At 47.1% G+C, this 22,207-nt stretch overlaps 1 protein-coding gene across 3 annotated transcripts in view; it reads left to right on the top strand.

The window, feature by feature from the left end:
- Positions 1-22,207, top strand: part of LOC135819830 (sushi, von Willebrand factor type A, EGF and pentraxin domain-containing protein 1-like) — a 109,399-nt gene that overhangs the window by 68,603 nt on the left and 18,589 nt on the right. For all 3 annotated transcript variants that reach the window (XM_065333111.1, XM_065333110.1, XM_065333112.1), the window contains 3 exons: positions 6,604-6,777; positions 13,823-13,996; positions 15,720-15,893. In XM_065333111.1, the coding sequence (XP_065189183.1) occupies positions 6,604-6,777; positions 13,823-13,996; positions 15,720-15,893 (522 nt within the window). The remainder of the gene's footprint in view (positions 1-6,603; positions 6,778-13,822; positions 13,997-15,719; positions 15,894-22,207) is intronic.

Genomic DNA, 22,207 nt, shown 5'->3' with positions numbered 1-22,207 from the left:
GTACCGCTGTGATCAAGCCGTGGCAATAACTATAGTAGAGTTCTTGGTGGACAGCGATTACCATAAAGAAATGGTGAGATACTACAGTTGTACCCTCTACTGACACAATGCAACCACGTTGTCCAGTACATGTTCGAATCAAAAATACTTTCGTACATTCGTGACCATTTCAATTTATATTCAAGCGCGACCTCCACAATTCACTGGCTTCAGAGTCGATTGATCATTATAGAACGGCCATTCTTGACAAAATAGACAAATTTTGCGAAGGATGGCGTTCTACTGTGGAAGGGACTCGCCAAGTCACTTGAACCAATTCAACGAAAATACAAAATACTCAGGTTTTACACATTCACGTACCCGTCTGTGCCGTCCCCCATTCCTTCCAAGACATCCACATAGACTCCAACGCTTCTATTCTACTCTTTTTCCGAAGCCGACCATGGGCATGGGCAGTGCCTGCTGGAAGGGACATCCCAACACTTCTCTGACAGGTGACAATTTCCACAAGTAAAAAATGCACCTAAAAAAAGTAGCCAAGTGAAGGAGTGAAAAAAAGAAGAAAAAAGCTCACACACTCTAGACTCGATCGAGTACGAGAGTTTCGTACTCAGGCCATCTGCTCGAGCTGGACCCTTCGAAACTGGAGTGCGCTACAAGCTCGCTACGCCAACTCCGCATGCACTTTTCTCGAACGTAGGATGCGCGAGAACCTGCGCAGAAGACGAGTTTAGAAATAGGCGCGAGCCACCTTAAGTGTTGGTCAATAATGACGCCAAGATGCTTGTGTTTTTCAACGATGCAGAGCGGGGTTGTGGTGCCTGGAAAGGTGAAGGGACTGGTTACTAATGAAGATAGGTCACAGGAACAACTGGGGGGGATACACATTACAGCAGTTTTCGAAGAGTTGGGCTGCAATTTCCATTTTTCCATCCAATGAATAACGCCATCTATGTTGGACTGTAACTTGGCACTAGCCTTGGGGAGAGTGGGTGCTGTCACAAGTAGTGCTGTATCATCAGCATATAGTGATGTGTCATCCATTTCTGCCAGATCGTTTACATACATAAGAAAGAGGAGAGGCCCCAGGATTGATCCCTGAGGAACTCCAGACCGTGTTAATCCCGAAGACCGTCCGTACCTGCGTTTCTTGTGGCCCGGTCGAAGCGACAGCGATGAACTGTTAACCTGGAGGCTAACGAAACTGCCATTTGGCGTAAACTGCTCGCCATACATGCTTACTGCGGTGATTCAGCATCACTTGAAGGAGCTACGGGCGTTGTCTGCACCCAAAGAGTGAGATCGTATTGATCTCTTGCTCACGAGTTTCTACGTTGACGATTTGGTCTCTAGTGTCTCAAATGCCTCGGAAGCCAAGGAGATGCAAGAGTTCAGCGTGCGTGTGCTGACGGATGCTGGCATGGAGTTACGCAAGTGGCGAGGCAACGAAATTCCGTACGATCCAGTGGCCGGAGATAAAGTCCTCGGTCTGAAATGGAAAACCAGTGATGACTTGCTCAGCATAGCAGCGCTAGGCGAGTCCGATAGGCCGTCTGTTTGGACCCGGGAATCCCTCCTCAAGTGTGTTGCGTCAGTGTTTGATCCGCTAGGTCTAGCAGCACCGGCAGTTGTGCCGGGAAAGATACTGCTACAGGAAGCCTGGAAAGTCGGAGGCAACTGGGATGATAAGTTGCCTGATGGCATCGCAGCCGCATGTGCGCAATCGTAGGGAGAGTTGGCCGAAGTGGTGAGCATTGACATACCACGTTGGATTTGCTGCAATCTTGACACGCCGATTGCGCTTCATGCCTTCGAGGATGCCAGTGAGAAAGCGTTTGGATGTTGTTTGTATGCAGTCGTCAATGGACAGTCACACTTGGTATTTGCCAAGGCCAAAGTGGCACCCGTGTCTCCGCCCACGTTAGCCTGCCTTGAGTTACAAGCAGTATGGCTGGACTGACAGTCTCACTACCGTTCATTGGATCAGTAATCCATCGTACAAATGGAAAACATTTGTGGCTAACCGCGTCAGTCAAGTCCAAGAGATATCGAAGAAGGTCGGCATTGTGTGGAACCATTGCCCGGCCTTCACAACCCAGCATATTTACCGTCGCGTGGGAGTAGTGCACAGCAGATCCGTAGTCCGTTCTGGAGGGGCGGACCAACCTGGATCAAGGAGCCCAATGACTGGCCCACCGCATCCTCAACCGCAGCTACAGATGAGTCCGGTGTAGAAGTACGAGTGTCAGCCACCACCTGTAGTCGAGAATCTGATAAAGAATGGTGGCTCCGATTCAGTAAGTGGTCGAGGGCACAGGGCATGGTGACTCGGATGTTGCAGTGGAAGCACACTGAGCCTCGTGCTGAACGCTATTTTGCAGCAGACAACGTATTGTACCGCATCGTTCAAGCCACATGTTTCGCTGAGGATCTTGAGCTGATCAAGCAAGGTCAACCAGTGAAGCCTGGGTCGAATGTGTATCAGCTTGCACCGTTTCTGGATGAGCATGGAGTGCTCAGAGCCGGGGGACGACTTCAGCACAGCGAGTTGGCGTATGGAGCCAAGCACCCAGTCCTCTTAGGCCAACATCATCTGACCGAGTTGCTGTTGGAGAAAATGCATGTTGAAAGGATGCACCAAGGTGTAGAAGGAGTCTTGTCGTTCATCCGTCAGAAATTCTGGATTATCGGTGGTTGACGAGCGCTACGCAACATTACTCAGCGATGTGTTACATGCCGCCGCTACAAGGCTAAGGCTGCCTCAGAAGTCTGCCCGCCGCTGCCAGAAGACCGAGTTGTTCACGAGAGGCCGTTCGCAACTACCGGCATCGACTATTTTTTTTTTTTTTTTTTTTTTTTTTTTTTTTTTTATTGAAAACCACAAACCTTCAGACATGTGAATGTGCACATGATATACAGTGTACATACGTATGTATCGAGAAGGCAGCACGGAAACGGCAGTGGTGGTGAGGCCTGGGCAGCTCGTCCGACCGTGGGTCTCGGAGTCAACACTGGGCAGACGCACCGGGGGGGGGGGGGGGGGGGGGTAGCTTAGGAGATAAGGGATGAAGCCAGCATGATCATAGTATGTAATGCATATGCAGAAGTAATAATGATGTTAATCTTAAAAACAATAGTGCGGTGGACCTGCGCAGAGGAAAGGCATCATGGACATGATCTACGTGTATAACATAATAATATAATAATTAAAAGTGAGCTAGGGCACATCATACACACACACACACATATGCGCATGTTCAAATAGGAGATCAACCTGATAGGGCGTTCACCGGCCTTGGGTAATCTTGAAATAAAGATATTAATTTTATTGAAGAGATTATTATCATACGCTCACATAAACACCACATACCAACCATGTGCACCCACCCCCACACACACGCGCGCGCACACACACACACACACATGCTCGCACGCACGCACACACGCACGCACACACATACACACACATACACACACACACACACACACACGCACACACATACACACACACACACACACACACACACACACACACACGTACACACAGACAGACACACACACACACACACGTACACACAGACACACACGTGCACATTCACGCAGACGCGTAATCATACATAATATTTGTGTACAGACTCACTCTCTCACAGTAACGTCCAGAAAACCACCACGCCGAGTCCCTACAGCCGGTCGGTCGCCCAGTCCCAGTGGCTCGAGCGCAGGAATCGGTGGACGCTGCACTTGAAGGACTGCAACCTCTTCTGGTCGGGCTGATCCAGGAGGTGTTGGCGAGGCAACTGGTTCCAGGTGTCCAGCACTCCTTCAGGGAACGACCGGCGGACGTTGTTGCGAGAATTGGCTGGGATATCAGACTGCAGCTGGTAGCGGTGGCCGGCCGCCACCCGCGCCTGCTGCCTGGTGTTGGCAGGATGTTGGTCGTGGTCTGGTACTGCTTGGGAGGGGGGCAGCATTCGGGTTAGCATCTGTGGGCCTGTCAGGTAGTGGATTTTGTAGAGATAGCAGAGAGCAGCCACTTTGCGCCGGAGTTCGAGGCTTGGCAGATATGCGCCTTCGCCGATCAGATGCAGGGCTCTCCGCTGTACAGCATCGAGTTGGGCCAGCACCGTCTGAGAAGCACCCATCCAGACTAGCATGCCATGCTCTAAGACTGGGCGAACAAAGCCGTTGTAGACCGTGAGACGGCAGCCAGGGTCAAGCACTGCTGAGGCCTTCTTCAGGAAGCCCAGTCGCTGTGTGGCGCGCAGGGCTGACTGTCGAATCTGCTGGCAGAATGACTATGCTGGTCCGTTGTACGTGAGCCGTGGTGAGTCATCTCCGAAGGTATGGATAGCATTGTTTGTGTGTGCCACCACCAGAGCAGTTCACTGGGAGGTGGTCGATACTTTAAGTACTGAGTCATTCTTGATACTTGTAGTAGCTTTTCGGAAGTTTGTCGCGAGACGTAGTTTGCCGTCTCGGATCAGGTCTAACAACGCTATAACGTTCATGACGGCCTCTGACAAACTGAGTGTGCCATGGATGTTCAATCCTCCAGCTGCACCATGGCATGGAGGCTTCTATGAGCGAATGGTTGGTACAGTGAAGAGTGCCTTGAAAAAGGTAATGGGAACAGCTTTTCTGAAGGTCCAGGAGCTTGAGACCCTCTTGTATGAGGTTGAAGCAGTGGTGAATAGTCGTCCGCTAACTTATGTGTCTGATAGCCTGGATGAGCCACCAGTAACCCCTGCAATGATGATGGGTAACATCTGGATGTCGTCAGAGAAGCCAGCAGGTGCCCCGGACGCTACGCAGATGTCATCGAGATTGCGTTACCTCAGTCGGACACTGAAGCATGTCAAGAATCGTCGGGAGGTGGAGTACCTAAGTCAGCTGAACAAGCACCAACAGACCATGTCGCGCCTTTTAGCTGTGGGTGATGTTGTCTTTGTTCTCGATGATACCAAACGCAAGCAGTTCTGGCGTATGGGACAGATCATCGAGTTATTCCCTGGTCGAGATGGTAAGCGTTGTGTTGCCAAGGCTAAGTTGAGTACCAGTACCCTGTTGAGGCCAATCCAGAGGTTAGTGCCATTAGAAGTATCGTCACAGGACGTGGCTCCTGGGCTTGCTGATGCCGCTCAACCTGCTATCGTCCCTCAGCAGCCAGCGTATGAACCGTCAGCACCGTTACCACCACCACGGCAGCAGGAGATGATGCGTTCTGGGCGCGTAGTCAGAGCCCCGGATCGTTTTTGACTTGTGTGCATTGTTGTACGGCGGTGAGAAGCCCTTTGGTGGGGAGAATGTTGCAAACCACCAGTTCTCAAGTGGGAAAGGCTTTCGCGCTTTTGGCATTGTATTCGTTGCAATGTTGTATTTCGACTCCGCCGTACCGCTGATGTTGCTGCATGGCATACGCTATATGCGCTGTGTGCGTTTTGCTGTATACGCTGTTATGTCCCGTTTTATATGCGTATGTTTTGCATGTACGCTGTTTTGCATGCTATAAATAGCTGGTGTTATTAGTGTTCATTGTTAATTATTCGATGAAGTGAAATATACTGTTTAAAGGAAAAGAGTTGTCCTCGTGCCGTGTGGTCGTACGATCCTGACAATTTAGAGAATCGTAGAGGGTTCACAACACGCTATAACTACTTGGTGGTTTTAGTGTTACTTGTATTTTTATTATTCGATAAAGTGAAATACTTATACTGTCAAGAGTTAATAGTTGTCCTCGTGCCGTGTGGTCGTTCATTCCTGATTTTTAGAGAACCAGAAGGGTTCGCAACTTCTATTTACTAGGTTTTCAATAGAAATGCCACATTTTCATTTACACATGGTGGACAGGTCGCACTACCCTGCAGTCTTTTGGGATCCAGCCATATCTTAAAAACGTATAAACTCGTCCTACGTCCTCAGAAGGTGAAAGAGTTATTGTTAAGGTGGCAGCCTACCCATAAATTTCATATGACATTCAATTGACCGTAACTTTGGTGTCTCTCAATGGATTGGCCAATCCTGCCACTATGTTGGCCCTATGGTCATGATTTAAAAGTTCCTGTGCCTCACTGATAGGCTTTCCACGCCTACTGCCTAGTACTGAATCCTACCTGACTTCTTCAAATAACTCAAACTTGCCAAAGTCACTAAATCAACGTCTACTTCAATAATCAAGCCACATATCTGCACCGTCACGAGGGTGCTGGAAAAAGTCCTGCTGCACAGCGGCGAGCAAAGCCCGCCCGCGTACAGCCCGATACATGGCTAAAAAACGTGATTTTTGTACAAAAATCCTGCACACTTCTGCGTTTTCCATGATACGATAAGTTTTGCACATGGTCTCTCCAGATTCAAAATACAGTGCTGCCAAAAAATGACAGCATGCAGCAAAAAAATCTGTCCTTGCAAGGGCACATGTTCGGCAATAACTCTTGACTGGCTGGTCAGATCGAGACAAAAATTTCAGAGATTTTGCAGCTATTCATGCTCTTTCAACTGATGTGGTACTCGATATGAATATACAAATTCGATTTTTAAGGGAATTTTTGGGTATTCTGCTGCCTTCATTTTATGTCGGTGCCATGTGGAACCATGTCTTTGCAGCAAGCGATTGTGGAGCGATCCAGAAACCTGTAAATGGAATGTTCTTTACGAACGGAACTACTTATGGCTCTATGGCTTCATTCACATGCAACATTGGTTACAACCTTGCTGGCTCTTCGTCAATAACTTGTCCTGAGAGTGGAGTATGGTCGGCTACCTTCCCCAGCTGTGACCGTAAGTTCAGAGTATTACCAAAAGCTGAGCCCTCTATGCACTGGCTCCGGGGATGTTGTACTTGATAGATCACACACGGTATTGAATCACATTTCTATGAAACAACTGGCAGTCAAATATTGTATTTTTTGGGGGGGGGGGGGATAAGAGACGTCATCTGAACGATAATATCTCTGCTCACTTCAAGGGTTGTCGCCAAAGGTACTTTGTCGTCCCTTAACCCTTTGAAGGCCAGCTCGTTTTCCATAATTCCAAGGCGTTCGCACAATACAGCACGCAGCCACGGATGGGCGGTTTCAATAATTTCCAACTTCACTCGCCTGCAATGGATGTTAATGATGTCGAGATCCCAGAAAAGCTTGTTATCTTCTTCATCGAAACGTAAACAAAAGCAACGGTAGCCCCTCCAAGTCCTTTGAATGCAACTACATTGCGCCTGACTGAGATACACCACCCACATCCACAAATTCCTTTTGTTCAGGACTTGTACTCAACGCAGAATAACGAATCAAACTTCTTCATGTTGAGAAAGTTCACGCATTCGTCTTGGTACCCACTGCGCATGGGCCGCTCTGCTATGTGTCATGGGGATACCCACGGAATTTCAGCTCGAAAATTTAAAAAGTTAGCAAGCTTTCCTAACTTTGCCCCTCGGTTATTTCGTATCGCACCACAGCAAACGATGCACCTCTTCAAAGGACTTTCCCTCAGCTTCCCAATAAGCCCTGGTTTGCGAAAATCAAGCACAGAACAATCTTCACCTTCTACATGAACACAGTTTGATTATGCTGAGTGATGAGAACCTCATGCACGTACTGTGTTGATCTTGGCGCAATTTGTGAATAAAAAATGTGTCAAATTAGTTGAAGATTCTAACCGTACCTTGTCGGATAGTGAATGGGCGGTTTTTAGCTCTCAAAAACATTCTCGAAATATCATTATTACAAGAAAAGTGCAATATTACATAGAAATATACGGAATATCCCCTTCTGAACCAGAACATTTTCATTAGTCTCTAAATGTAAGGATTACATAGCTTACCGTACTCGTGTAGCGGGCCGCAGTCTCTCGGAGGCAAATGCACACGGGTCTCTGTGAACACACTGTAACTGGCAATTGAAATGTACTGGCAACGAAATTAACTGATTGGCAACTAAATTAACTAACTGGCTATAAAAGAATCGTGAGCAGCAGCTTTGATGCAAAGGCAGACTTCGTACGCTAATGTACGGGGATACGCTAACGTATGGGGATACAGTACGGGGATATGCTATACTCTAAACACTAAACGCTATACGCTTTGAAGTCACCAGCGTGCCAACGCTACACTCGCGCGGTTAGTGCCCCTGGGGCACTATTCAAGAGAGTGCACTATCTAAGAGAGGGCACTATGTTTTCAATGCAAGTACATTTGCATCATGCAGCGCAAAACAGAGCAAAACAGAGCCCAAAGCCTACTGTAAACTATCACGACTCAACAGAAACGGCATCAAGAACTGCGATGTTGATGTAGAAGCTACCAGTTCAATGATATGGACAAGAACATTACGAATAGAACACCAAACTTTAGGGTTCACAGATTGGCATGCTAGCGTCCCCAGCTACATCATGCACTTGAGAGGCGCGTGCATATACTGTACCACACAATCAGTCAGTGCTCAAATCGCATTTTCCCATCAATATCACTCACTTTGAACTCTAATGGATTCATTACGTTTGCCTGAACTTTTGAATCCACACGCACGAAAGACGTTCCAAGACTTCCACCGTTCGTATTTTTTCAAACGAGTCACCGGGTTTTCCAGTAACTTAGGGCAAAGTTCGGCAAAAAAAGGGGGAGCAGTTGCATTTCCGTAAAATATTGAACGGTAGAAGGATAGCCAAGGTCGAGAGCAAAACAACAAGCCATTATTTGTCAAAATCGAACAAGAAGCGGCTCAGCGCATCTATTTTCCGTGCACGCGCGCGCGCGTACTTTGGCCGACAAGGTGTCAGAATTTCTAAAGAAGAAGAATAACAAGAGCAGCAGCGCTCGGAACAGCTGTGCTGGATACTTCCAATCCCGACACGATGGAGCGTGTTGGCTGTCGTGAGCTGCTGAAACGACCATGACATTTCTTTTTCCTTGTATACCCTACATATCGTGACGTGCCCTTGCTCAGTTTCAGCCTCTTTACAGGAAAAATATTTTCTTCCTTGGCATCAGCGGTGGTAGGTGAGTATATCAGACCCACCACAAAGTGGTCAAAGACCGAAATCCCATTCACTGCATCCATGTTTCCCTCGTGCCAGGCCACGAGTTCCCAATTAACTGTGGGTCGCAGCACGGCTGGAAAAAATCCTTCCGCTTCCAAGCAGGACTTGAACCTGGTAGACCCAGGTGCTCGAAGTCCGTACATGGTATCCTAAGTTCGTACGCCCATAATTTCATGTTCTGTTATTGTATTCGACTCAAATATTTTATGGAGGGGACAGTGTGGTATGTTCTCCTCGCGTAGCAATTTTCAGGGATCTACGATATGCAGAAGTCCCATACCACGCGAGTGGGTTTTCGAGTGTCCATACGAAATACAAATTGGGTTACATTTCATGCAAAAATCAACTTTGCCAAGACCGATTTCGAACGGACACAGCGTCAAACAGACCTTCACTCAATCATCAAGAGCCAGCTTAGAGCTGACAATGGCCAGAGGAGAAGAATTTACAGAGAACCACCAATCCTTGCAGAAAGGTTGACACTCCTGGCATCTCCACCACTGTTTTCCCGCGGTTTTCACAGCGCAGCTGCTTCTTCTCTGAGCCGACTAAAAACAGCTTGCATTTCGGCAACAAACTACGCTTTTGCAAGAAATACTGGTGGAGGCACATGCCAAACATATCCCTTCGGTGCTTTCGTCGTAACTGAGGGATTGCAAGTTAGCAATTAGCAGAAATATGTGTGTATTTCGAGTCACCTCTGATCAGTACGGACTTAGAGTACCCTCTGCGACACCAAAATTTGATATGAAAAATCAGCGAACTCCAGAGAAACAGATCGGATCGAAAGTTGGCCTGGTTCAATCGAGCCTGGCCTCAGAACAAACTTGGACAAGATACCTTCCATCCACGAGCAGGATTCTGGCAAGTGATCACTGCTAGTGTGAGTTTCAGCTCGGCAAACACACACTGTAAAAGTGTACGGACTTCGAGCACCTGGGTCTACCCTCTGTTTCTCAATCATGGTCTTAGACCATCCCACTATGCCTGCCTGCATCTGCGCCTTGATCCAAGAGGATCCAAGAGGGTGGAGGGTGGTGGCGTTCCTGCGGATGCGGAAAACTGGGCCTTTGGCCGAGTCTCACGCGAACCGTGAATTTTTTTGCATTAGCTGCCAAACAGCAAGTAGAGCAACAGATCGAGATTTGCAGGGCAAACAAAGGATGCGTGCAGCTACATCTAGTCAGGTTCGATGCAGCTGCGCTTTGCCAGAACCTCAGCAGATAAGAAAAGACAACAAAGTGTCTCAGATGGAACTGGATCTTTCGCCAAGACCGCCACCGCCGCCATCATCAAGTCCAGGTGCTATAGGTCAGTCAGAAAAACCGAAGAAAAAATGCAAAGCCCGAGTGAAGTGAAGCCACTGAAGCCAAGGAAAAATTCTAAAAGTACGCTCTCCGGCTAGACTTCGAGTCGATATTTATTTACTTCGATAGGCGCTGTCGTGGCCTGTAGCGCGCGTCCATAATCCAAACTGGAGGCGCACGTGGCGGGTGCTTTTAGTGGCAAGCCGTGAACCCTAAACTTGCACATGCGCTTGGTTACAAACTCGGGAGGGAGGAGGGGGGGGGGGCATTATTCAGGAGAGAGAGAGACGAGAATTGGTGAGCACACATGCTCATTCCCTGGGCACTGCAAATTCACACCTCATTTCATTTCACAGAATCATTTTCAACGTTTCGGCAAATTGCCATCATCAGGATGCAATATGAAGTGGAAGTCTGCCAAGGAGCAGTTATATACACTAATTTGGTGTTCTTAGGTGTTGATAATATTTCTATGACTGCACATGTTACCTCAGTGCTAGAAATATGACATGTCTAAAACTAGTGAAAGATCACAAGTTTTCACTGACTCATATGGTGGGTGTTGGTAATAAGTTAGCACAGCGCAGATGTCACCAGATAACTTGAGAAATGTGTGAACAGGTTTCTCGTGAGTAATACATGAATGTGACCATATTAGTGGTTTCCAGAAAATTCTGTCACCTTGATAACCAGTGTGGTGCGACTGTTTCAGAGTAATGGCCATCCAGCACTGGTGTTGATCTCTGGGCCTTCGTTTCTGATCTCCACTGCCTCCCTCAATTTGCAGCTTGCCCTGTCACTGGCTCTTGCAATCACAGACACTGCTGCGAAGCTGCTGTCCCTGACGTAAAGGTTGATCCCTGCATGCTTAGCTCGCATGTCGTCACCTCATGGCTTATCAACAGTGCGCCTACGAGCTTCACTGCTGTGTTCCTCCAGTCTTGTCTCCAGTGTGCGACCCGTCTCTATGATGTATTTTTCCCTGCACAACTTGCTTTGCAGAGAGTATATCACATTCTTCCTCAAAAATATTTTCACCCCACCCAACTTACAAGTCAGACACGGACCCATTGGGCGTCCTCCTCTCTTTGTCTTTCTGATGTTGGGCTCCTTAATGCAGCTGGGCGGACTTTGTGCTGAGTGACAGAGCTGACGTTTGAGGCTACCCGCATGCTCGTAAACCACCCGGACTGGTAACTTGTGCTTCCAGATAGCTTTACTGACGCTGTGATGCACCCTGTCCGACTTATATGGCAGCTTCAGAAACGTACAACACGGATTACCTCGGCGGCGATGCTTGGGTTTCCTTGCTGCTTCTTGGGCATTAATGATGAGGCTCTCTACACAGTGGTTGAGTTGAAGTTGGTCTTGAATTTTCATTTTTACACATGGTGTCATTGGAAGACCGACGTTGTGGTCTTAAGAATTGAGACTTGGCAACTGCAAGTTTGATGTGATGGAGCACAGCAGATGCATAGTCTATTAGCAATCCACTATTGCATGGCTTTTGGAAGAGCTTGTACGTCATCTAGCCCGACTGTTGTATGGCGATCGTCCCGTCCATGTAATCAATCCAGGCTTTGCTACTGCTGAGCTCGTAGGTGAACTTGAGTCGGTCGTGTCCTGCATTGAAGTGCTGTATTATCTCCAAGATGCGTTTCTCACCGTGGGTCCAGAGAAGGATCAAATCGTCAATGTACCGTTTTTACAGTACAAGCAGAACCGGTGAATCGGCAAGAAGGCTCGTTTCCAGAGAGGGCATGAACAATATCGCGAATGGTGGGGCTAGATTATTGCCCATTGCAACTCCCTCTAGCTGGTGGTAAATCTGTCGCCCGAATCTGAAGAAATTGTTAGTGACAACAAATTGAAGCAAGTCCTTGACTTCGCTCACGTTAAGGCCGAACATGTTGATTCTTTTGAAATTCTGTTCCAATATTTCTCCCATTGCGTTGACTGCCTCTTCAATTGGAATGTTCGGGTATATACCCACGACATCCAAAGTGGCAAGAATTGTCCCCTCTGGAGCTTTGAGATCTGGGAATAAAGCGCAGATGTCCTCAAGGGCTTCATTCGTATTAGTGAGGTGTGCTGGGACATAGCTTAGCAACTTGTGTAGAATGCGTTCTAGTACGATTTATATGCCCGTGAAAGGACTATCACATGCTGACACGATGGGTCGTAGGGGTAGGTTCTGTTTATGATCCTTTGGGAGACCATAGAACTAGGGGAATCTTGTATCATTGGGGAGAGTCGACTTAACAGCTTGGAATCCATGTTCTTGCATTTGTCCCTAAGGACAGCTTCCACCCGTGTCTTGAACTCGGTTATTGTTAGGTCAACCTTTTCGTACATAGCGCTATCTGATAGCAAGGCGTCTGCCTTTTCCAGGTAGAGCGTTTGTTTCAGTGCGACTAACTTCTTACTGTTGTCTGACGGTTTGATGACTGTACTTGTGTCCTTTCGGAGTCTGGCCACACCATCTCGTACCTCCTTGGTCATGTTAGACGTCTGTAGCTTGTGTTTGGTGTAGGCAGCGAGAACATTGTCCCTGAAATTTGCAAGCTTTCTTCCTTCATCGTCACACATTTTCGGCGGTTTAAACCCATGCTGCTTGAGCTTCCAGAGTTTTCTGTCGCCCATCGTGTCTCGTCTGGAACCTCCACCTCTTGAGGCTGCGCTTGCTGCCAGCGCAATGTGTAGGCCATCCGCTCGACAGACGGGATCACGTCCAAATGCTCACGATCCGTAAACTTGCCTGTCGAAGGAACAAAGCTCGGCCCAAGCTCAAGAATCTGCCTAGTGCTGTCCGGCACAAAATCATCCACAACCAATGACCGCTGGACACTGGATCCATCACAAGTCGCCGCACTACTGGTCCGAGCGCCAAGCTGGGCTTGCGAGGCGGCTTGCGTAATGTCATGCTCTTGCTGGCCAGCTTCTGCACGAAGCTTGCCAAGCTTCCGGGCTAGCCTTGCATTCGTATCGATGCGCTCCTCTGTGGGTACACAACGCTTCACGGTACGGATCCTTATGCAGTCCTCCCGAGAGAATGACCAGAGCTTGTCCCGAAAGTGCGTGCTCTGTCTCAAGCGAAAGTCCTTCTCTGCACACTTGTCCTCTATGTCGTCGCTCAGAAGACGAAGGCAGTACTGGTGTCTTCTTCTTTGGCGAACTTCCTTTTGCCTGGAAGACCTTGGCTGTCGGGTGCACTGAGTTATAAATCGTGGAACCAAGTTTTCCCTCCGGCATTGTAGCAGAATGGACAACTGACACTCGCTCCTTTGCAACTTCCACGCCAATTGCAGATAGCGCCAGAGGGAGAAAGAGAGAGTGAGAGAGAGAGAGAGAGAAAGAGAGAGAGAGAGAGCTCTATTTGTTCACTGTCTCTTAGAGACTGGGGCACTATTCGAGAGTGGGCACTATTCAAGGGAGGGCCCTAATTGCTCGCGTACGGTATATCTTGTTGCTCCACTGCACAGGAGTCGTGTGCAACACACTGGTGAAGCCCACGCTTGGCACCGTAAGAATAGCAGCTAATGATTATCTATCCACTGCAACTTATAGTTGCAATGATGGCTATGTGTTGTCTGGTGATGCTGTGACTACGTGTCTTCTGACTGGACTTTGGTCTACATCACCACCCACCTGCCAACGTAAGTACCGACTAATGTATTACGTTTAGTTTGTGCAAGAACTTTAGGAGTTCTGCACAATAGCTATTATGGTTGTCGAAGCTAGGCATCAGGATCAATATGAGGGACATACACATAAACTTATGAAGTGGGTGTTTCGATTTTTTTCTTCAAAACAACAAAATGCATTATCCCAGTGAATACTTATGATGAATGAATAGTTGAAATCTTTTTTTGAGCCCTTTGACTGCTGCGGAATCCTGTGTCGCCAGTAAATGTACCAGGAAAGGGACTAATTTTCACTGGAAACACCCCACACCTAAAAGACCGTAATCTGGGCACCAGCTCAAAATTTACACACCGAATCACTAAAAAATCAGATGGACAGCAAAGGAAAAAATTGTAACATGGACATCTGGTTTAGTTGGTGGACTCGATCGCATATTTTGTGCTCTAATGTTTCCATGAATCACTATTGTTTCAGAATTTGCAGTAAAATGCTCACTCCTTTCTAGGGATTCCACCGTAACGTCATTTGTACTTCACCAATGTTGATGATGTTAGGTTCACTGGAAAGCTCTTAGAGAGATAAAAACACTAAGGGGTCGTCCGTAATTTTCGAAAAATTAAAAAATCCGTCCTCGTGCAGAATTGTCTCTGACCCCCCCACACCCCCCCCCCCCCCATTTTTCCCCATTAATTTTTTGATTTTTACCGATGCCGGCATGCCCAGCTCGAAAAATAAGAACTCCTGACCCCATGTTTTCTGACTGCACCTGTGTCAAGTACTAGTAGCTAAGTACAGTGAGTATTAGGTCTACCGACGTCACGGCCATGCACCGTCCTACAACTTATTGTCAACTACATGAAAAGTCATGTACATGTACATGTATATCATAGTAGATACTGGTGTTATTATTATTATTATTATTATTTATTCATATTTATTATTATTTTAATAGGGCAGTCCCCACAGACTCAAGGTCTTCTTACGGGGTACCCTAAGAATGAAAGTAATGCATGGCGAAATAAGGATGGCGATGCCGCAGTGCGGATATCAGATGGAGCACTATTCCATCTGTCTGCAGCCAAATAAGAGAGAGAAAACAGACAATCGATCCTACACTACGTCTACAGTACAGTACACAGCCAGCTATAATCAGTGCAACAAGTATGAAAGTCACTGGAGCAAAAAAACAAAAAAAGTACGAAAAATCAAAAAATTAAATTCCGCCAGCACACTTGACCACCCACCCCCTTTTTGCCTGAGGACGGATTTTTTAATTTTTCGAAAAATACGGACGACCCCTAATTACAAACTTATCAAAAGAATCAATCACTCCGAAAACTTCAGAAGTGCTGGTATATCTAATCTCCAAGTCAAGTCGTCAAACACCACATGCTGTGTAATTTCATCTCCATTCAGTCAAAGCTTCTAAATATTTTGGAAAATATTCCAATCATCCGTTGCCGTCTTCTTTAGGAATGTTTTCATACTCGTCCGCGGCAGGGACACAAAACCTGTCAGCTGTTCAAATTGTTTAAAAACTGCAAAAGTTCCACCAAGTGCAAGCTGCTCAAACGTTATCTCCAAGAATTGAACCATGTTCAAGCCAACAGACATTTCTATGGTCCGACTTCTACCGTGCGCGATAAGGAGAGTATTTTTAACAGTGCGGTGCCATCTGTATAATGATAACAATGTTGCCTGTCACCTGATCTGCATCTTCTTTTCCAACCATAGGTATACCAACATGTGCAGTCCTGACAATCGCCAATGGGGCATTCAGTGAACAGCAGACGCAGAGACTGAGCGCGGTTGCGAATGTGACATGCAACGAAGGATACAAGATCAACGGCAGTAGATCTGTTGTGTGCTTGGAAAGCGGAAAATGGTCTGACACTCCACACTGCATGGGTGAGTGAATGATACAATTCCCTACTCTATTTCTCACCTCATGGAATGGAGATCTCTGTACGCTTGTCAAATTCGCTATCCCATCTGATGCTGAGGCGATATTCTTGAATGGATTTTATGACTCCTGGGCACTGAGCCCTTACTATTATAGGATGAGTGTAGAATGCAATATCGTTTCGTGGACTGGCATGTCTCTGGGTGAGAATTGCCCGTTGGCATCTGACAGAGATGCCAGGCAGTCACACGGTGCATTTACTGCTTACACAGCTGCATAATGCCGTTTGTTATTAATATTAATTTTATTTCTATTTTTTTCGGCAATGCAGATGATGATGATTATGATATATGACAAATATATGAGCAAGAGCTGGCTGGTGAACGATTTGGCACTCTGCTTTTCAGGTGTCTGAGTTGGCGTTTTGGGAGTTTGTTGGTCCCTGCCGTAGCCCTTTACATTCTGTGGTGTGTTGGGCTTTGCCTGCTGAATTTTGATAGAGGTACTGTGGACTGGTCCATTGTAGTTTGGAGGCAGCTGTTTAGATTTGTTCAGGCTGGCCATTTTCTTTTCCATGGTTGTGTATCTGGCCTTGCCTTACGTTCTCCTGAGCTGTGCTGGAGCTGGTCCTGGCCTCCGTGCATCAGAGCTGTCAAGTGCTGGGTAGAACACATCACCTCAGGGCGTGAACTGTGTGTTGGCAGGGATACTGCCATGGATGCCACCTTGAAGCTGGACCTGGCGGTGCTCACGTTTGAGCAACTCTGTGCCGTTGCCCAGGGCCATAACGTTCGCGCACCGGACGGCCTGACTCGTGCACAGCTGGTACCGCAGCTTCGGAAAGCTGGCATTGGTGTTTTGCCGTCAATTGTGCAGTCTGGTCTTGATAGCGTCGTCAGGGGCAAATTTGATGAATTGGTGCATGCTGTGGGTTGCGTTTCAGCTGGGGAGGCTTCTGTTGTAGCAAGTCTGGACTCACAAGTCGTACACCTCGAGAGAGTGAAGTAGAGGCTCTCCGTCTTGCTTCACTTGGATCTCTCAAGGAAGACGTTTACGCCTCAGAGTCTGAATCTCGTATTCATGCGCAGGAGCCTGCTTCCTCACCACCCCCAGCCATTTCTAGGCCTCTGCCGGTGGAGTCCCGCTCTCGAGTTCAGCCTCCGTATAGCGCTGTTCTGCAGCGGATGGTGGGTTCTTGTGCTGCTGCTGCATCTGCTCGCCCTGACTCTGTTCGCACTGGTCCTGGGGCCGGTAGTTCTACGGCTTCCGGTTGGCGAGATGTCAGTCGGCGGCGACATCGCAACAAGTTTGACACAGCCCCGACTGCTGCCGCTTCAACCACCCCTAATGAGGCTCTGACCAGGACTGTCACTTCTGCCTATCAAAAGCCCACACCCGTTAATACCTCTCCGAACGTGCTAACCGGAGCTGTGCGAACCCGGAGGAAGGTTTTCTTCATCGGCAATATCACTCCTGGCTATGAGGCGACATCTATTGTCAACTGGTGTAAAGAGCGAGATGTAGAGGTGCTTGCATGCTCCGTAGCCATATAGCTGTACTTTGGCACCTCGTACGCAAGCCTAACCGTACCTGAGGAGACCACCAATCGGGTGATGGGTGACTGTTTCTGGCCGGAGACTATTCAGCATGTTGTTCGCCCATGGAGGTTCAGTGACAGGGTGGGGGTGTCTGCGGACATCGCTGCTCATTGACTGCTCTCTCCTTTCATGGCTTCGCTGAACCCAGATGCAGCGCCATTCTTCTTCCCCGAATCCCGTGTCTGTTCTAACCTTAACCCCAATGCTAGGCCGTATGCTCCTCTGCGTCATCCAGCCGGGCAAGTGAAGGAGACTAGCTTCGAGAAGCTCCTATTGTATACAACAAACTGCCGTTGAATTGTCAATAAACATGCTGAATTGTCCGTAATCGTCGAACAACACCACCCTGATGTGATTTGCTTAACTGACACTTCACTAGGGCCTACTATACCTTTCTGTATTCCGGGATACCTAACCTATCGGCGAGACAGACCGCCTGGTGAGAACAAGTCTGGCACCACCTCCTGGGCATACGGTGGTGTTGCAATCCTTGTTCTTGAACACCGTTTTAGATCCATACGATATCGCCCGGATCTACTCCGTCCTATGTGTGATTCTGTATTGGTCCAGTTCACACCCAGATCAAGCCGTACTGAACCAATTGTCGTTTGCTGTACGTATCGACCGCCTTCAACCAGGAGCTTGGACATAACTCGCTACTGCGACATGATTGGTGATTCTCTCAGGATGATTCCTGTATCGTCCTCTTACGTCATCATTGCTTGAGATTTGAATGGAAAAAAAAGCCTCTGGTGCTCAACAGACCATACATGCCCTGCTGGTGCTGCAATACAACGAGAGTTTGGCTGTTTGGTCTTCAACAACTGGTCGCCACAAACACGCACACCGCACCTTCCGACAACCAGGCATGCTTGGACCTCATCTTCAGCAATCGTAGCCAACTAGTGTCGTCCATAGACACAGCCTGTGCTCTGGGTGCATCAGATCACCTCCTCGTTTCATGCCAGTTTGATATCCCCATGGACACGCTTCCCTCTTGTGCTTCATCCAGGGATTTTGTGCAGTCATCTTCTGCCCGTAAGTACAATTTTAAGAGAGTGACACCTACCATGTGGGCGGGTATTAATGATGATCTAGCGGCAGTTGCCTGGCATACGGTTGTTACGTCAGATGTGGACGAATCACTTGCAAATATTCAGACTGTTCTAGACCGCATCTTTACGCAGCACATCAGTGTCCAGCACTATGAGCGTTGCTCCATCAAGTATACAGGGAGATCACGCCTGTCGAAACAACTTCCGCCCTGGATTAATGCGGAATTGAAAGGTGCTATCCGTCACAAGGCGGAACTTCACAGTCTGAGTAGGAAGTACCCAAGTCCTGTCAACATATATCTGTATAAAAAGCAACGAAATATTGTGAGGTCACTGTCCCGGAAATGTCACCGGGAGTATATCCGAAAACTGCAGGTCCTGATTTCCGATACCAGTAATCGCCCTTCATTGCATAAATTCATCCGCATGCAGAGATCTTCGGGAAATAGCCCTGGAATACCTGACCTCGCATCAAATGGAAAGTTGGCAGCAGACCCTGCAGCTAAAGCTGCAGCTTTGAACGAGCAATTTGCATCAGTGGCGGTTGTTGACGACCCACGCCTACCATTTCCGTCCTTAAACCAACACCATCGCCTCCCGAATGCGCTTAGTGCTCCGATAATAACCACAGCTGGAGTTCGTAAAGCTATTGCGAAGCTTAAGCTTAAGAAATCGCCTGGAATGGACGGCATCTCCAATGAAGTTGTTAAGGCTCTAGCACCATCATTATCCTATCCTCTATGTCTTCTATTTAATTTGTCTTTCAGAAAAGGGAAGTTTCCATCGGCATGGAAAGTGGCCAAAATAACGCCGATATTTAAGGGCAAAGGTAGTAAAGCTACTCCTGGAAATTACAGGCCAATCTCCCTCTTATCATGCATTTCAAAATTATGTGAATGAATATTTTATGATCAGTTGTATAGCCATGTTGCCCCTGCCATTCACCCTGCTCAGTCTTGCTTTCGTCGTGGAGACTCGACTTCACTGCAGCTGACTCGCCTTGTACAGGACATTATCGGAGCAAGAGCAGAAAAGTTGTACACGAGCATTTGCTTCTTCGATATTGCCAAGGCGTTTGACACAGTGTGGCATAGAGGTCTCTTGAGGAAGCTTCAAGTCTTCTTTAACATCTCTGACACACCGTTGAAGTGGATAGGGAGCTATCTTTCTGGGAAAAGCCAATTTGTGTCCGTGTCGGGAGCAGACTCTTCCAAAGCTACCCGTGCTGTCGGGGGTGCCTCAGGGCTCAATTCTTGGACCATTGCTTTTTGTTTTGTATGTTAATGATCTACCAAGTCATGTTCCTGGAATGTCATTGTTTGCTGACCATACAGCTGCTTTGCGCCACTGTAAAACTGTAAAACAGCTTGAGTCAGAGTTGCAACACTCGATAAATATGATTGTCACCTGGATGTCCAGTTGGAGGCTTCAGGCAAACGTTTCAAAAACCAGATTACTGTTTCTAACAGATTCTGCCTCAATGTTTAAGGTCACCTTTCCCAATTCACCCACAAAAATTCAGACGGTAAAGGAGCACAAACACCTGGGGGTAATGTTCGATTCATCCATGTCCTGGTCGGCTCATGTAGATTACATTTGTAATAAAGTCAGCCGTGCTCTTGGCTATATTAAAAGTCATTGTAAACATCTCTCTATTCCGTGCCGTTCCGCTATATATAAAATTTATCTCCTTCCATTGTTTGAATATGCTGCCACAGCCTGGTGTTGCTTAGCTAAGGTCTTATCCGATTCCATTGAAGTTCATCATAAGAAAGTCCTAACAATTTTGTTCTCGAAGAAACCTTTCTTTTCCTTCAATGAGTTGTACTTATTAGCTCAGACTACTCCGTTAGAGCAACGCCGACTAACTTGCCTCTGTATATTGGTTCATCGAATTCTCTTGGGTTGTGTCCCTGAACATAATCATAAAGCCTTATAACTGGTTTGTTTCGGGCCGCTCAACCAGAAACAAAGTGTCTCTTCCTAAGGCCAAGTCAATGCACTTCACAAGATCGCCATTCTTCCAGGGCTACTGTGCGTGGCTACAACTTCCCGACTCAGTGAAGACTTCTGCATCATCGAAAGAATTTAAAGTGAATCTGAGGGCCTGCTGATGACTGAGTGCACCATAATAATAATACTTGCAAGTAAAAAAACTAATCAATATAGCTTTTCGGCTCTTTCCTTTTCATGTATATGATCTTCTCCTTCTTTTACCATGGTTGGCTATCACCCACATCTTCCCGTTTTGGCTGCCATCGGAAGCCATAAGATGTTGAATAAATAAATAAATAAATAATGATGAGGTTGTAGAATGCATATTGACGAGAATTTACAGGAGTTAAGCGTGTTAGAATGAATAACTCTAACTTCGTGACTGCTTCTCTAATCCATTCTCCCCATGCTAATACGAAGGTTAAAGAGGAAGTTCCCGGTTTGTGATTGCAACAGTTTGTTTAAATACAGTTTGCTCAAACTTCATTGTAGATAACTTATAGTTCTTGAAACCGACAGCTCAGAATCTGCGTTGTTATTTGTTTCGAAGATTCGGATTTTACAAAGTGTTAGGAAATTAGATCCCACATGCCACGTACTGCTCTTTTCTCTCCGAAACTCAACACTTGCAAGCCAGATATGAAAGAAAGAAAAAATCATCAGTCACACCACCGAGACTCGGACCAGGGACATTGCTATTCGCGAGCAATGCACTAACCAACTGAGCTGCAGTTGCACTCTTATCCACAGTGATGGTAAATCTATCCTTCTTCGATCAATCAATATCTGGCTTGCATCATACTGGCAACTCACACCAATTAAGAGGGCCCTCGGCCATTCGCTTGATATCATGGGGAGCGCATCAAACTATGCCCACTGCAAGAAAATACAAATTGCAATTTCAAATTTGGACTTCACGGAAAATTTCACGAAGTTTTAGGAAATTAGAGGCCACATGCGAGAAAAGAGCAGTACGTGGCATGTGGCCTCTAATTTCCTAACACTTTGTGAAATTCTCCGTGAAGTCCAAATTTGAAATTGCGATTCGGATTTTGGGTGAAATTTGACTGAATTACCATCAATAGTTGCCACCCACCTACGTCAACACACAACCACATCGTGCCTGGACCTGGCCATCTCTACCTTCAGCTTAAGAGAGCATGTCTGAGAATACCAAAGTATGTGTGCAAGTGGATCTCTCCGATTTCGCTCAAAATTTGCAGGTAGGTTCCCTTTGGGGTGTGGATCAATTGTGCAAAGCCCTTGAAAAAGTTTCTGAAGGGAACCTTGAAATTTGCATACCCCTCAAAAATGGCCGAAATATCACATTATTTATGGGTCTAGAAACGAGTCACCCCACAGCGTATACGAACAAGCTATGAATAAAAATCCGTCAAGCCAACATTGCCTCACCTTAGAAGAGTTCCTGGAGCAGTACCGCTTAGCCACGCCAGCATCCCAGAAGACGAGGTCCATCACCCCCTGACGCCACAAATGATCGTCTTGAAAATAGCCAATTTACAAGCGCTGAGAAAACAGCCAGCTACGTCCTCAATTGGCCAGAACTATACTCCGGCAGATAGTAGAACACCTCTTCTAGCGCTGAGGACATGTCCCCCATCTTCCTTTTGGGGTTTTCTTGAAATAACATTTTTTGAATTTTTCCACTCG

The sequence above is a fragment of the Sycon ciliatum genome, chromosome 6, assembly GCF_964019385.1.
Source record: "Sycon ciliatum chromosome 6, ocSycCili1.1, whole genome shotgun sequence".
NCBI classification, from domain to species: domain Eukaryota; kingdom Metazoa; phylum Porifera; class Calcarea; order Leucosolenida; family Sycettidae; genus Sycon; species Sycon ciliatum.
Note: the sequence above shows the minus strand (reverse complement) of the source record. Positions and strands in the feature narration are given on the sequence as shown.